The sequence below is a fragment of the Pyrgilauda ruficollis genome, unplaced genomic scaffold (assembly GCF_017590135.1).
Source record: "Pyrgilauda ruficollis isolate IOZ18807 unplaced genomic scaffold, ASM1759013v1 scaffold88, whole genome shotgun sequence".
Lineage (NCBI taxonomy): Eukaryota > Metazoa > Chordata > Aves > Passeriformes > Passeridae > Pyrgilauda > Pyrgilauda ruficollis.
In genome coordinates, this window is record NW_024530821.1 from 743932 (window position 1) to 759062 (window position 15131).

Below are 15131 nucleotides of genomic sequence, written 5' to 3' on the forward strand. Positions count from 1 at the left end.
TGTTTGCAGTGAGCCATCCCGGGCTGATTCAGCTCTCACACCTCCCCCAGGGAAAGGGAGAGGATGGGTGGCTGCCTCTGGATCCCAGAGCCATCAACCACAGCCAGCAAAGCTTGGATGCTTCCAAAGCTCTTCCAGTGCCCAAAAGTTCCTCGTGGTGCGTGAGGGTGGGCAGTGATCCAGCTGCGAGCCATCCCAAATTTCCTCCAGGTTCCCTTTGTTCTGCAGGGAGGGGCAGGAGCCACACGGAGCAGGGGTTGAAGGGCAGGGGTGGTGTTGGGACATCAGGGCTCATCTCCACCTCACTGCAGATTCTCAGAGCCTTCATCCCCCAATTTCTCCTCCTTAACCCTCTGGGACCCTTGGCAGCACATTTCACCTGCTGTGTCCCCTCTTGCAGAGGATCCAGGGATGAATTTACCTCTGCACCCACATTTTGGAGCTCAGGGAAGGATCACCTGCCCCAGCTGGCTGTGAGTCCCCCCGAAACCCCCGAGGGCAGCAGGGACCCTCTCTGCCCCCCAAGCTGGGGGGTGACACAGAGCCAGGAATTTCCTCTGCCTGAACCCACAGCAATCCCTCTTCAGCTCCCACAGGGATGCCACCAGCACGTTTATTCCCATCCTCAACCCTGTTCTCTCCCTGGGAGCTGGGGAATGGAACTGATTGCAGCCTGAGCAATTTCCTCTAAAGCATTCGAGCATTTTTTGGACAAATCCATCCCTTGTTGGTCAGTGACCTCCCGGCGTGACGTCCACGCCCCAGCAGGATGGATTTGCCCGTGGAAATGATCAGAGCAGCGCCCCAGCCAGTCTTGACGTTGCCTGTGCTGCCTTCAAAGAGGCATCAAAGCTGTTTTCCAGCTGTCAGGGAAGCAGAGGAGCATCTTTATCTGTGATGAGAGGGGAGGAGGTGCAGGATCCTCCTCCCCACCACCCATCAGCCACGGGGCCATGGTGACAGTGACAGATCCATTTGAGGAGCACTAGAGCCCCCAGGCAGGAGCAGGGAGCTCTCCCTTGCCAGCCTGAAGCCTTCAAGAAATTTCTCCTTCCCTGCTGCATCCCCCTCCAGCCACGGCAGGGGCAGGAAATGCACAAAGCAGTGAAATTCATCCCGTTTTCCAGCATCCCTCTGGTTTATCCTGGTGGAATGTTGTCACTAGAAATCAGTGGAATTCATCCCATTTTTCAGCATCCCTCTGGTTTATCCTGGTGGAATGCTGTCACTCCCGTTTATCCTGGTGAAGCTTTGGCCCTGGGAGCTGTGTGTGCTGCAGCCAAGCTCCATCACCTCCATCCCTTCTCCTGCCCCAAAGGGGCTCCCACAAACCTCGCTGGGGGCTCCAGAGCTAACGAAGCTCCTGCTGTTGATGAAGGAAGGGGGATGTTCAGGTTGGATATTTGGGAAGGTTTCTCCATGGAAAGGGTTGTCCAGCCCTGGCACAGTTGCACAGGGCAGTGCTGAAGTCCCCATCCCTGGAGGGGTTTAAAAGCCATGTGGATGTGGTCCTTGGGGACATGGATTATTGGTGGCCTTGGCAGTACTGGGGGAATGGTTGGATTTTATGATCTTGGAGAGCTTTTCCAACCTCAAAGATTCCATGATCTCCATGGCTGAGCCCCTCTGGCAGCCCCAGCCCCTTTGCTGGTCTCCACAAGAGCTGGGGCTGTATTTTGGCTGAGCAAGGGGGCAGATTTGAGGGTGCTGCCCCATTCCCAATCCCTTTGGGATTTCCCTCATTCCCGAGGGGAGCTGGGATGGGGATGGCAGCCACTGACACCCTGCTGAGTGCCCTGGCACCAGCCACAGCCTGCGGGGGCTTTTAGGGGACCAGGGGCAGCCTCTGGGGAAGAGCAGGGACGTGGCAGAGCAAACCCAGTGCTGCAGACAGAGGAGGGACCCTGGGGCTGCTGTGGGAGGATTTGGGGTAGGAATCTGAGTAACCCAAGGCCTCTGTTGGGAGCATCCTCTCTGGGATGGGGGCCCAGCAGTACCCCGGGTACCAGGGAGCATCACAGCCCAGCAGGGCTGGCTCTGCCCACCCCTGGGAACCCCATCCACCCCCCTGGGATCCCTTATCCCATGACTCACCCCAGGTGACCCCAGTCTTTTCCTCCCCAACCCCCCTTTTTGTGTTTCCTACCCCTCTCCCCCTCCCCGTTCCCACCTCATCCTCCCCTTGATTCCCGTAAGTGATTCTGCCTTGCGGCTGCGGAGCCTCTGCAACTCGGAAAAACATTTTATTAACCTTCCTTGACTTTAAAGAGCATAATTACATTTTAATCTCATATTCCCGCGTTATCATTCCAGACACAGAGTCATTTGAATGCAGATCGTTCCCGGCTAATGTAATTTTACGATACAGTAATGAAGAGACGGAGCACGAGCGCCTAACACCCAATTTAGAGCTGACATTTGGGGTTCTTTTAAAGAAAAGTTTTCCCAGCCGAGGGCTTTTGCGTCCTCCCCGGCCCTGCAACGTAAGTGGGATTGGGCTCCCGCTGTGCAGGGATGGGCTGGGATGGGGGAGAGAGGCTGGTGCTGATGATGCCGGGCGGTAAATCCCCCGCGGCTGCCCCGCGTGGGTGATTCAGCGTCACGGGGCAAATCTGGGAACTCGCCGCTCCCCCGGTCCCAGGGAGAGCTGAGTCAGGGGCTGCGGCCACCCTCACCCCTCTGGAAGGGGGGAAATCGCCCTCGTGTCACCCAGCAAAGCCCCCAAGCCCAGGGCTGTCACCCCCCGGGCTGAGCCGTGCTCCAAAATCACAGGAGCAGGCTGGGACCCCCCAGCACTGATACATAAAATGGTTCCCTTTGTGCCTCAGTTTCCCTTTGGGGGTGCTCTGGGGTTCAGCCCCCTCCAGCGTTGCTTCCTGTGGAGCTTTTCAGAGCACTTGGAAACAAACAGCAAGGTTTTCCAGGGAGGATTGCAGCGGGATCCATTTCCTTCGGGATGCTCAGGCAGAGCAGCCCCTTCCCCACCCAGGGTAACACCATTCCCCTCCCTCTAAATGGGGCTGGGGTGTTTGTCCAGCAGAAAAGGGATGTTAATGAGGGGGAGAAAATGAGGGAAACTAATGAGGGGCAGGGGAGAAACATGTTCAGCCACCCCAAGTGACGTCCAGGCTGATTTTTATGGTCCTCTGCCTCAATTCCCCACCTTATGTGAGGATGAGTAAAGGATAAAACCACTCCAGAGGTGGGACCACAGCTGGCAGCACCCCCACGTTGTCCAGCCTCCCCAGACAAACCCTCCTGATCACTGTCAGCCAGTCCCAGCAGTTTTTTTGGGGTGGAAAAGCAGAGGGTGGATACTCACAGGCACCGGATTCCTCTCTGCACATTAATTTCACTTTGCTGAGGTTGCCCCGGGTGCGGCTGGAAAAGGGATCTGGGAACAGCAGGAATGTTCATGGCTGGATGGGGCAGGGGGTGCTGATGGTGTTTTTCCTGTACAGATGTTTTTGGCAGCCCATGGGTGATGTGAATGTGCTGGTACCAACCCCAGAGGTGCCTTTTCCTTTGGACCCCCCTCTCCCACTGCTTTCCCTCCCTTCTGGTTTTTTGGAGAAGAGGGGGAAGTGGCAGGAGAGCCGTGGGTGGCACTGATGGATCACTTTGGGGACAGGGTCCTGCCCTGCACCCCCATGCTGCAGCCCAGCCCCTGGGTTTGGGGTGTTTTTGTGCACCCAGGGGTCCCTCCCAGCCCCAGCCCCGTCACTCCCCTCCAGCATCCCCTCCCAGAGCAGCATCAGTCAAAGCAGCATCCCCAAAGCAGCATCTCTGCCCAAAGCAGCATCCCTCCTGGGCCAGCATGCTCCAAACAAACACCACTTCCCAAACCATCCCCCCTTCAGAGCAGCATCCCTTCCCAAACCAGCACCTCTCCCAAAATCTGCATCCTTCCAAAGCAGCATCAATCCCAAATCAGAATCCTCCAAATAAACAATCCTCTCTAAAGCAGCACCTTCCAAACCCTTATTCCTCCCCAAATTAGCATTGCTCCCTGACCAGCATCCCTCTGAAACCAGCACCTCTCCGAAAATCCACATCCATCCCAGACCAGCATTACCCCCAAACCAACACCCTTCCCAAAATCTGCATCCTTCCCAAACCAGCATTACCCCCAAACCAACACCTCTCCCAAAATCTGCATCCTTCCCAAGACCACATCTCCTAAATGAACATCTGTCCCCAAATCCACATCCCTCCCCAGACTGCAGCTTCCAAACCCCCATCCCTCCCCAAACCAGCACCTTCTGAAGGATCATCTCTCCCTGAATCCACCCCCAGCCCATCCAGTGCCCCTTCCCAAACCCATCCCAGGGCCGGTCCCTGCCCCCTGGAGCAGCCAAGGGTGGGATTCACCAGCCCCGAGTGCTGCTGCACTGAATCATCTCAATTACAGATTTGCTTGGATGCGATTTGGGAAAAAAGAAAAAAAAAAAAAAAAAAAAAAAAAAAAAATAGGAAAAACAACAAAAAAAACCCAACCCATCCCTCTTCTTCCTCCTCCTCCTCCCCTGGGAAGGGGTGATGGCAGCATAAATAGCAGCTCCCTCAGCACGGGGCCAGACGCAGCTGGAGCAGCTTCCCCTGGCACGGCCGCGGGCACCCTGCACCATGGCAGAGCCTTCGCTGCCCCTCTCCTTCCTCTGCCTCCTCGCCTTGTCCTCCGCCTGCTACATCCAGAACTGCCCCCGGGGCGGGAAGCGGGCGCTGGCGGACACAGCTCTGCGACAGGTACGGGATGGGCGCTTGGGGACACGGGAGGGACACGGTGACCTGGGGGTGATCCCTGCCACCTCTGGGCACCCCTGGCTGTGCCAGGCTGCCGGGAGCAGAGGGGTTTTTGGGTGGCAGGGGGACACGCGATGGGGCAGTGGAGGGGAGTGACAGCTCCAAAGCGCTGTTGGCACCTGGAGAAGAGGCTGGGCTGGGGGAGCAGGACAGGACAGCGCACGGAGAGGGGACAGGGAGGTCATGGGGACACCCCAAAGCGGGGACACGAGGTCACCATTGCTGGTGGCAGTGTGGCACCTCCAGGAGCTGGAAGAGGAGCTGCTTTCCATACCCAGGGGGGCATTCTCGCGGGGCTTTCTGATCCAAGGGGGTGCAAGGAGGGTTTGTTCGGGGTGCGGGCACTGAGGCAGCTCCTTCCCGCAGTGCCTGCCCTGCGGTCCCGGCAACAGAGGGAACTGCTTCGGGCCCGGCATCTGCTGCGGAGCGGAGCTGGGCTGCTACCTGGGCACGGCGGAGACGCGGCGCTGTGCCCAGGAGGATTTGCTGCCCTCGCCCTGCCAGCCCGGCGGGCAGCCCTGCGGCTCCGGGGGCCGCTGCGCCGCGCCCGGCATCTGCTGCACCGCCGGTAACCGGGCACCGACACCGCGGAGGGGACACCGGGGAGGGTGGGGAGCAGGGAGGGATGGCAACGGGGAGGGCTCGGCAGGTAAAGGTTGTCTGCTGGTGGGGTTTAGTTTTGGTGGGGGGGAAAGTGAGGGGTGGAATGGAAGCGTTCGGAGATAATTTGGATTCAGGCTGACTGTAAGGAAGGAATTGTTCCCTGGGAGGGTGGGGAGGCCCTGGCACAGAGTGCCCAGAGAAGCTGTGGATGCCCCTGGATCCCTGGAAGTGTCCAAGGCCAGGCTGGACAGGGCTTGGAGCAGCCTGGGACAGTGGGAGGTGTCCCTGCCCATGCCAGGGAGTGGCACAAGAGGTTTTTTGAAAGTCCCTTCCAACCCAAACCATTCTGATTTGAAGGATTGGGCTCACAGCTCCTTGCTGACCCACCACGAGCTTTTCCTGGCCAGCACATCCTCTCTGATGTGCCAGAAATTCCAGCCCCGCTCCCTGCTTAACAGGAGAGATAAACTGGAGCACGAACCGTGCTGCCACCAACCCCTTCCCCAGCCGAAAACGAGCCCCTGACGATCCCAAATAACCTGTTCCACGGGCACGTTTTGCTTCCTGCGGCAGACACGTGTGCCATGGACAGCGGCTGCCTGGGCGAGGGCAGCGAGGGCGCTCAGGAGGCGGCGGAGGAGGAGAAGAACCTGACGGTGCTGGATGGCTCGGCCGGAGATCTGCTCCTCAAGCTCATGCACTTGGCAAACCGGCAGCAGCAGCAGGGCAAGCACCCCCTGCTCTGAGACCCCCCCATCCTGACCGAGCCCCCCACCTCGGCTCTGTACATAGGAGACCCAATAAAAGCCCTCGTGCACTGTGGTGGCCTCGTCCTGGGCGCTGGGGTGGCTCCTGGGGGCTCCAGGGGATCTGGCTGGGGCTCAGGATGGGGGTGCTGGAGGGTCCTTCTGTCCCCAGATCCTGGCAGAGTGCAGGTGGTTCGGATGGGCTGGGTGCAGGATTTGGGCTCTGTCATTTTAGCTCCTGGGGGAAGGAGCTTGGGCAGAGCTGGAATTTGGGATCTGGAGTCCCACCCAGCAGCATCCCCAGCCCCAGGGGACTGGGGACAGCTGGGGTGTGCCACTGTCACCTTACCTCTTTGGGACAGATTTGGGGCCTCGCTGCCTTCAGCAATCAGCACAGCATCTACTAAAAATGATAAAAAGTAAGGAAAAGCTCTTTCCTTGGGAAAAGCACCCCAGATTCCTCAAGAGCAGAGAGTTTTGGGCTCCCAGCTCTAAAGACCCCCTCCAGGGTTGGTCTCATCTTTCCCCATCCCCTCTGGATCCCAACAGGGAGGATCAGCCCCCGTTATCCCCCAGTCACCCCCAGAATTTGGGGTATCCCACCCCTCTCCCGGCTCTCTTACCCTGCAGGGTCCTTGCTCCGAGGTCTCTCCGGGCTGGGACTGGCCAGGGCACAGGGGACAGCTCGTCCTTTATACTGTCCCTGAGGGAGGTGGCACCTCCGGGGAGGTGGAGCTCCCTGGCACGGCGGGATCCATCCTGCCCACGGCAGCTCCCTGCAGGGAATGCAGGATTGGTCCAGGATCTGCTTCCCACAGCCAGCATCTGATCCCAGCCCTGGAGAGGGGAGCGACCCCAAATCACCCCAAAATCATCGGGAAAGTGGTGACACCAGCATGGATGAGGGACTCCAAGCTGGGATGAGGGAATTGGGCTTTCAGCCCAGCTCTAGCACTTGGACTTTTCCAAGAAGCAGGATGTGAACCCCCAACATTCCTGCAGCACTGGGAATGAGTGGCTGAGCTGGGAATGCTCCATCTGAACATCTCAAAATCAGGCAAAAATCGAGTCCCCAAAAAGCACCAGGGGCTGATAACGGGTTTTTCCATATTTGTCTCCCTGAGACATGTCCTGCAGGGGTCTGGGCACCCCTGGAGCAGCCACGGGGGCTCTGGGGTGACAATTCCCTCCCTCCACGCTGTGCTGCAGCCGGAGCTGAGCTGCTGGGACAGCACACAGCAGGTGCTGAGCCCCATTTCCAACCCATTACCATGGATCCCAGTGCCTGCCTTGTCCCCAGGGACTGGGACTGACCCCGGGTGGGTGACAGGGACCCGGCTGCCCTCGTGCCACCCTCGCTAAGTGGTGGATTTTGAAGCAAGCCAGAGGGACAGGAAAAGGTCATGGCTGTCCTGCTCCGGGCTGCCTAATTCCCAATTAAGCCAGTGCAGGGTAACGATCTCAGTGGACGTCAAGGTTTGTCCTCAGCAAGGAAATTTATTCAAGCTGGGAAGCTCCTAATTGGGATAAGGAAGGCAAGGGGCTGGGGTGAGCAGGACCTTGGGTGGTTGCGTCAGCCTTCGGCCTCATCCTCAGCACTGCTTCTCAGGGAGGAGGAGGGGGGGCTTTGTCTGCTGGTGATGTGGCTCAGGGCACCTCACTGAATCCCTGTGTGCAGCTCCAAGGAGGAGCAGTGGGGAAATTTGGGATTTCAGGCCTTTGCCCGGGAGGTTTGGTGTTCTCAGGTGGCTTTGGAGCTGTTGGATGAACACGGGTGGGGATGGGCTGGGTGTCACTGTTATCCCAGAGCAGGATGAGCCCAGTGCTGAGCAGCCCCCAAAGGCCATGCACGGATGGGTGGACAGGACCAACAAGGACAATCCCATGGATGATCCCAAAGGATATGGGGTTGCTTCTTCCCACCCAGAGGGATTTGAAGCCAAGGGAAACACACACCTCTCTCACCCCACTCCTGGGTGGACACATCCCACCTGCAGCTGCCTTCCTTCATCCCTACCCTCCCCATGCCAGAGGGGTTCCCAATGGGATACACCACAGCCCAGCAGCCCAAAGTGGCTGCCAGAGGAGGGCCCCAAGCCCAGACTCAATCCACAACCTCCACACGTCCATCCACAACCTCCATATGCCCATCCAGCTCTATCCACAACCTCCACATGTCCATCCACAACCTCCATATGCCCATCCAGCTCCATCCACAACCTCCATATGTCCATTCACAACCTCCACACATTCCTCCAGCTCCATCCACAACCTCCACACGTCCATCCACAACCTCCATATGCCCATCCAGCTCCATCCACAACCTCCACACATCCCTGCTGCTGCCAGACTCATCACAGAGGAGCAAACCAACAGCTCGTCCTTGACCTCACGTCCTCGACCTCCGGCTATTAGCCTTGCCCTCTGCTGTGGGCAGCAATGCCTTGTGGTTTTTAAGGAACACTGGTGACGCCGGTACCAGAATCCCTAAGTAGGAGCCAGGACTATAAATACAGGGCCAGCTGTTGGGATGAGCAGCCAAAATTCCCCCCCGTCCCGCCGCTATGTCCTGCAAGGCTCTGGCCCTCTGTCTCCTGGGGCTCCTGACTCTCTCCTCCGCTTGCTACATCCAGAACTGCCCCATCGGGGGCAAACGCGCTGTGCTGGACATGGACATCAGGAAGGTAAGGTCCTGGTGGCTCGGGGCGCTCCCAACCCCATCCTTCCCTCCTCCCAACCTTCCTTTCCCCCGTTCCCCGAGCAGTGCCTGCCCTGCGGTCCCCGGAACAAGGGCCACTGCTTCGGGCCCAACATCTGCTGCGGGGAGGAGCTGGGCTGCTACATCGGCACCTCGGAGACGCTGCGCTGCCAGGAGGAAAACTTCCTGCCCACCCCCTGCGAGTCGGGACGCAAACCCTGCGGCTCCGGGGGGAGCTGCGCCGCTCCCGGCATCTGCTGCAGCACCGGTGAGGGGGCACGGGATCCCGGGATCCCTGTCCTGAGCCCTCGCACACCCGGGAGGGAATCCAGGGTTCTTAGAACAGTGAGAAAGGGGAGGATGCCCAAGGGATTGTCTTTGTCCCGTCCGTGTGTCTATCCATCGCCCCGACAGCCAGACCACGCTCCATGAGCTATCCAGACCCAGGGAAGGGATGAGACCAGGAGGGTTTGGGGCAGAGGGAAACAAACAAATTTTGGGGGCTGAGTAAGTGCAGGAGCCACGTCCCCTCCTGCTCTTCGTTTTTCCTCAAAATCCCCCCTCCTTCCTAAATTAAACTACAGAGATCCTGCTGTAAATCCCAGGAAGCAGCAGAGAACGGAGTGAGCACGAGCTCATTAAACCCCAGCGCCGGGGGGTCTCTGGATGTTTGGGGGATTTCTGGGGGCTGCTTTTGGGGTCCCTGGGGGCTGTTTCGGGGATCTCTAGGGGCTGTTTTAGGGGTCCCTGGGAGCTAGTCTGGGGAGTCCTTGAGGACTGTTTCAGGGATCTCTGGGAGCTGGTTCAGAGGGTCCCCGGGGGCTGTTTCAGGGATCTCTGGGGGCCGTTTTGGGGGTTCCCTGGGGTCTGGTGGGTGCTGCCTGATTTCACACTCCCCCCTTTCTCCCCTCAGAGGGCTGTGGCACTGACTCATCCTGTGACCAGGAGCTGCTGTTTGTGTAGCCCACCCGGGAGGGATCCCGCATCCATCGCTGCCCCAGCCCCACTCCAGGCTGTGAGTCAGACTGAAGTGATGAGCTTAATTAGAAATAAAACTTGGACAGAAAAACAATCCAGACATAAGTCTGTGGGTTTTGTGTGTTCGTCTGGTTGAGGTGCAGGCTCGGGAGAAGAAGCCACTTTTAGGGAAAAGCGGAGGTAAAAAGTGAGGGTTTCAGGTCAATGAACTGAGGGAGGGAGGGAAGGAGGGAGGGACCTGCAGACCATGGCTCAACACTGGGCAGCCCAAAACCAGAAGTTTTAGGACAAAGCTAACAGCCTGCAAGACCCCAACAACCCAAAACACCCAATGTTATTACAATTTTATCTATACCTTCAGTGGTGATGAATAAATTAAGCCTAAAGGGAAGAATAAGGAGACACCAGAAATCCTGGATCATTCAGACACATTTTCTTATTCAGCCACACCAAGGGATGTGCAAAGGAGGGTTTGAAGTGTGAAATCAAGATTACAATTAATTCCTTCCCCCAACAACAAAAAAGGGAAGGTCAGTGTTTCCTACAAATTCATTCAGCCCTCGTTTGCTTTTGGAAGCATCCAGAGGAGCTGACAGCGAGGAGCTGAGCCAGGCTCTGCCTCGGGACTGCTCCTGCTCCTACGCTGTGTGTGAAGGCAGCAGGGATCCAAACACGTGGGAGGTGGGATCACAGGCACAGCAACAGGGCTGAGCCAGGCTGCTGGAGCCTCCAAGTTTCCCCTCACCCCCTTTTCCCACAGGGGTTAACCCTTTGGAGGCAGCACAGCCAGACCCCTTCTCCACCACTTCTGTTGCCAATTTACACATTCCAAGGAAGGATCTGTGTTTTCTGGGGGGCTCTGGACACAAGGCAGGCCGGGAGCCCCCTGCCAGGGTGCTATGAGAGCACCGTGCGCTTGACGATCCGCCCGTCCTTGTCGATGGCGAAGTTGTAGTTCCGTGGGTTGTCCAGGCACTCCTCGATCCGTGCCTCCAGGTTCTCGGGGGTGATGAAGTTTTTGGCTTCCTCCTGAAGCAAAGGACAAGGATTGTCCCCCTCAGGATTATCCCACCCTGTTCCCAGAGCTCTGGCTCAAGCTCTCTCCCATCCATGTGCTGTCAACACCCCTGGAAGGTGCTGGCACTTTTGTTCCCAGCTGCCAGCTGAAAAATCTGTGGAAAACAAGCCCACGGCTTCCACATGGCTCCCTGGCAGGGAATTCTGGCAGCCTGCTTCCCAGGAGGCACCAGCTGCTCTTACCTGCAGCTGGAGAACCTCCTTCTCCTTCTCCTCCAGGAAAGCCTCCATTTTCCTGGCCTGTTTCTCGGCAATCTCTGACTTCCTCCTCTTCTGCTCCTCCTCTTCTTTCCTGAGTCTCTCCTCTCTGCTAGACAGAAGGAAAATCTGATGGAGGAGGTGACATATCCATCCCCAGGAGAGCAGGAGGCTGCCCAGAGCATCTGGACTTGGCCCTCAGCAGCAAAAGGCACAGGAACCACGACAGCTGCACAGGCAGATTAATTTAAAAAGGTCAGGATTTCCCAGTCACTGTGGTATCTTATGAAAATCCCTTTGCCAGGATTTTTTCTCCTGAGAAGCTGAGAAGCCTCAGAAGAAAAGAGAAACAATAATTACCTGCTGCTGTGGAATGCAACAGGTGCATCTTTCGTTGGTCCATGTGGATTGTTTTTACTTGATGACCAGTGATGGTCCAGCTGTGTCAGACTCTCTGTCTGTCACAAGTTTTTCTTATTCATTCCTTTCCATTCCTTTCTAGTTTTCTGATAGATCCTTTCTCTCTATTCTTTTTAGTATAGCTTTAGTATAGCATTTTAATATAATATCATAATATAACAAATCAGCCTTCTGAAACATGGAGTCAAGATTCTCATCTCTTCCGTCGTCCTGGCACCCTCGAACACAACGACAGCCAGAACCACAGAATCATTAGGGTGGAAAAGGCTGTGTCCTCTTGTCCTCTGCTCCCAGGCTGCAGATCCTGACCCATCCTGGCTGCACCCTCCTGTCAGGGAGTTGTGGAGTGACAAGGTCTCCCTTGAGCCTCCTTCTGCCCAGGCTGAGCTCCCTCAGCTGCTCCTACCAGGACTTGAGCTCCAGACCTTCCCCTGGACACACTCCAGCCTCTCCATGTCCTTCCTAAACTGGGGGCTCAGAACTGGACACAGCACTTGAGGTGTGGCCTCACTAGTGCTGAGCACAGGGGAAGAACCCCTTCCTTGCTCCTGCTGGCCACACCATTCCTGATCCAGGCCAGCAGCCATTGGCTTTCTTGGCCACCTGGGCACACTGCTGGCTCATGTCCAGCCTGCTGTCTCTCAGTCCCTGCAGGTCCCTTTCTGCCTGGCTGCTGTCCAGCCCCTCTGTCCCCAGCCTGTAGTGCTCAGGGGTTGTTGTGCAGGACCCCACACTTGGTCTCATTAACCCTCATTTCCTTGGATTCAGCCCCTGGATCCAGCCTGTGCAGGGCCCTCTGCAGAGCCCTCCTGCCCTGCAGCAGAGCCACCCTCACACCCAGCTCAGTGTCACCTGCAAATCTGCTGGTGGAGAACTCCATCCATGAGGAGCAAAGACATCAAACAGGGCTGGGCCCAGCCCTGCCCCCTGGGACACCTCTGGTGACTGGGAGTGACCAATCCCCACTGGGCCCGGCCATGAACCAGTTCCTAACCCAGGAATGGCCCTGCCCAAGCTTCTCTGTAGATATTATCCCAGACTCTGACTGGGCTCAGTCCTGCCTGAGCAGAAGCCAAAGCAGGCAGGGCAGTGCCTCCCTGGCCCTGCAGGGGCCGTGCTGACCTGCGAGCCCTCTGCCGGGCGTTCTCCTCCTCGTTCCAGGCCATCAGCCGCCGGTGCTCCTCCTGCTCCTCCGGCGAGCCCTCGGCAGCCAGGCGCTCCTCCCGCTTCATCTGCAGCACCTCGGCCCTGAACTCCGCCCTGCGGGAGGAGGGGAGGGCACTGAGCTCCTGCCCGGGGCTGGGAGCACAGCGGGCTCTCCCCAGACTGCCCCACAGCAGAGCCAGCCCCAGCACCCTGCCCCACGGTGAATCCAGTCCCACCATCCACACTCTTCCCTGCCCCACAGTGCTCCCAGCCCCAACACCCTGACCCTCCCCTGCCCCACGGTGATTCCAGTCCGCCCATCCCCACTCCTCCCTGCCCCTCATCAATCCAAACCCCACTGCCTTCTCCCACCCCCCAGTAGGACACCCGTGGGGCAGGGACACCCGTGGGACACACGGATACCCGTGGGGCAGGGACACCCTGCATGAGACAGGGACAGCCCGGGGACACGGACATCCCTGGGGCACGGACACCCGTGGGGCAGGGACACCGGCGGGGAGGAGGACACCCTACACGGGGCAGGGACAGTCAGGGAACACGGACATCCCTGGGGCAGGGACACCCTACAGGGGACAGGGATAGGGAACACGGACACTGGCGGGGACAGGGACACCCTACACGGGACAGGGACTCCCATGGGACACGGACACCCGTGGGACACACGGACACCGGCGGGGACAGGGTTCTCCACAGGAGATAGGGACAGCCAGGGGACACCGACATTCGTGGGGCAAGGACACCCTACACGGGACAGGGACAGCCAGGGGATGCGGACATCCCTGAGGCAGGGGCACCCTACACGGGACAGGGACACGGGACAGGGACACCCGTGGGACAGGGACACCGCCACGGGACACGGGACAGGGACACAGGACAGGGACACAGACCCCCCGCCGGACATGGAGGCGGATCCCTGAGCCTACACGGGACAGGGGCACCCGTGGGACAGGGGCACTCGTGGGACAGAGGCACTCGTGGGACAGAGATAGCCAGGGGGCACGGACATCCCTGGGACAGGGACAGCCATGGGACACACGGACACCGGCGGGGATAGGGACACCCTACACGGGACAGGGACTCCTGTGGGACACGGACACCCGTGGGACAGGGACACCCTCCATGGGACAGGAATAGCCCGGGGACACGGACATCCCTGGGGCAAGGACACCGGCAGGGACAGGGACACCCTACACAGGGCAGGGACAGCCAGGGGACATGGACATCCCTGGGACAGGGACACCCGTGGGGCAGGGACACCGCCACGGGACACGGGACAGGGACACAGGACAGGGACACAGACCCCCCGCCGGACACGGAGGCGGATCCCTGAGGAACGGGGAACCCACCGCCCACGGGACACGGCCCCCCAAACTCGGCACCCGCCCCCACGGGACACGAATTCCCGAGCCGTGTCCCAAGGACCGCCACCCCTGCCCCCCAGGGGACACGCCATCCCTCTGGGGACACAAACCCCGCCCGGACACGGGACCGCAGCCCGAGGGACGCCACTGTCCCCGCGGCACAGGTGCCACCCCCTCCCACCATCCCACGCCCAGGCGAGCCCCTCCATCACCAGAGCCGAGCCCGAATCCCCCCAGCCCCTTTATTCCCCTCGGGGGGTCCCGGCTCCATCCCGCGGGGGTCGCTGGCTCCGGTCAGGGGCGCAGCGCGGGCGGCTGCGGGAAAGGGACGGGGGGACCGGTCAGACCCGGGCCCGGGGACCCCCAGGATCGGTCAGTCCTGGTCCAGGGGACCCCCCAGGACCCCCAGCACCCCCAGGATCGATCAGTCCCGGTCCAGGGGACCCCCAGGACCCCCAGGATTTGTCAGACCCTGACCCGGGGACTCCCCAGGACCCCCAGGATCGGTAAAACCCTGTCCCGGGGACCCCCAGCACCCCCAGAATCGGTCAGTCCCGGTCCTGGGACCCCACCCAGGACCCCCAAGATGGGTCAGCCCCGCTCCCGAGGACCCCCAGGATCGATCAGTCCCGGCTCCGGGGACCCCCAGCACCCCCAGGATCGATCAGTCCCGCTCCCGGGGACCCCCAGCACCCCCAGGGTCGGTCAGTCCCGGTCCCGGGGACCCCCCCAGGACGCCCAGGATCCCCAAGATGGGTCAGTCCCGGCTCCGGGGACCCCCAGCACCCCCAGGGTCGGTCAGTCCCGCTCCCGGGGACCCCCCAGGACCCCCCAGCCCCTCTCCCGCTCACCGGCAGCTGCTCCTCCCGCCGGGGGGGACACGGGAGGGGACGGCAGCGCCCGAGAGGGGACGGGACCTGCGGGAGGGGGGAAAAAACAGCGGGATGGGGGGATCACCCCAGGAGTGGGGGGAATTCCAGGGTGGATATTCTGGGAATCCCCCCATGGTGCGGGGGATTCGGGGAGGAAGGAAAATTTGTGGAGAAGATAAGTACAGGGAAAAGGGGATGATCTTGGGGG

General features: G+C 59.5%; 3 protein-coding genes across 3 annotated transcripts in view; 2 read left to right on the forward strand and 1 right to left on the reverse strand.

The window, feature by feature from the left end:
• Window positions 1-4626: 4626 nt before the first annotated feature.
• On the forward strand, window positions 4627-6544 carry LOC121364709 (vasotocin-neurophysin VT). The gene is made up of 3 exons (XM_041488172.1): window positions 4627-4746; window positions 5170-5371; window positions 5980-6544. Exons 1-3 carry the CDS (start codon window positions 4627-4629, stop codon window positions 6150-6152), a joined length of 495 nt encoding a protein of 164 aa, XP_041344106.1. The 3' UTR covers window positions 6153-6544.
• Window positions 6545-8470: 1926 nt separating this feature from the next.
• On the forward strand, window positions 8471-9928 carry LOC121364710 (neurophysin 1-like). The gene is made up of 3 exons (XM_041488173.1): window positions 8471-8836; window positions 8917-9118; window positions 9764-9928. Exons 1-3 carry the CDS (start codon window positions 8717-8719, stop codon window positions 9811-9813), a joined length of 372 nt encoding a protein of 123 aa, XP_041344107.1. The 5' UTR covers window positions 8471-8716; the 3' UTR covers window positions 9814-9928.
• A 318-nt stretch (window positions 9929-10246) lies between these two features.
• The window catches only part of LOC121364713 (GRB10-interacting GYF protein 2-like), a 5691-nt gene continuing 806 nt past the window's right edge, over window positions 10247-15131 (reverse strand). The window contains exons 2-5 of the mRNA XM_041488177.1: window positions 14903-14968; window positions 12646-12950; window positions 11089-11212; window positions 10247-10857 (exon numbers count right to left, since the gene is read on the reverse strand). Coding sequence (XP_041344111.1) covers window positions 10726-10857; window positions 11089-11212; window positions 12646-12950; window positions 14903-14968 — 627 coding nt within the window. The 3' untranslated portion in view covers window positions 10247-10725. The remainder of the gene's footprint in view (window positions 10858-11088; window positions 11213-12645; window positions 12951-14902; window positions 14969-15131) is intronic.

What these genes read in the sequence shown, in the direction of transcription:
- LOC121364710 (XM_041488173.1), top strand. Translation starts at nt 8,717, where the DNA reads ATGTCCTGCAAGGCTCTGGCCCTCTGTCTCCTGGGGCTCCTGACTCTC. An exon ending in TGGACATGGACATCAGGAAG is followed by an intron (nt 8,837 to 8,916) that starts GTAAGGTCCTGG and finishes TTCCCCGAGCAG; the next exon opens with TGCCTGCCCTGCGGTCCCCG. An exon ending in CGGCATCTGCTGCAGCACCG is followed by an intron (nt 9,119 to 9,763) that starts GTGAGGGGGCAC and finishes TTCTCCCCTCAG; the next exon opens with AGGGCTGTGGCACTGACTCA.
- LOC121364709 (XM_041488172.1), top strand. Translation starts at nt 4,627, where the DNA reads ATGGCAGAGCCTTCGCTGCCCCTCTCCTTCCTCTGCCTCCTCGCCTTG. An exon ending in CGGACACAGCTCTGCGACAG is followed by an intron (nt 4,747 to 5,169) that starts GTACGGGATGGG and finishes TCCTTCCCGCAG; the next exon opens with TGCCTGCCCTGCGGTCCCGG. An exon ending in CGGCATCTGCTGCACCGCCG is followed by an intron (nt 5,372 to 5,979) that starts GTAACCGGGCAC and finishes TTCCTGCGGCAG; the next exon opens with ACACGTGTGCCATGGACAGC.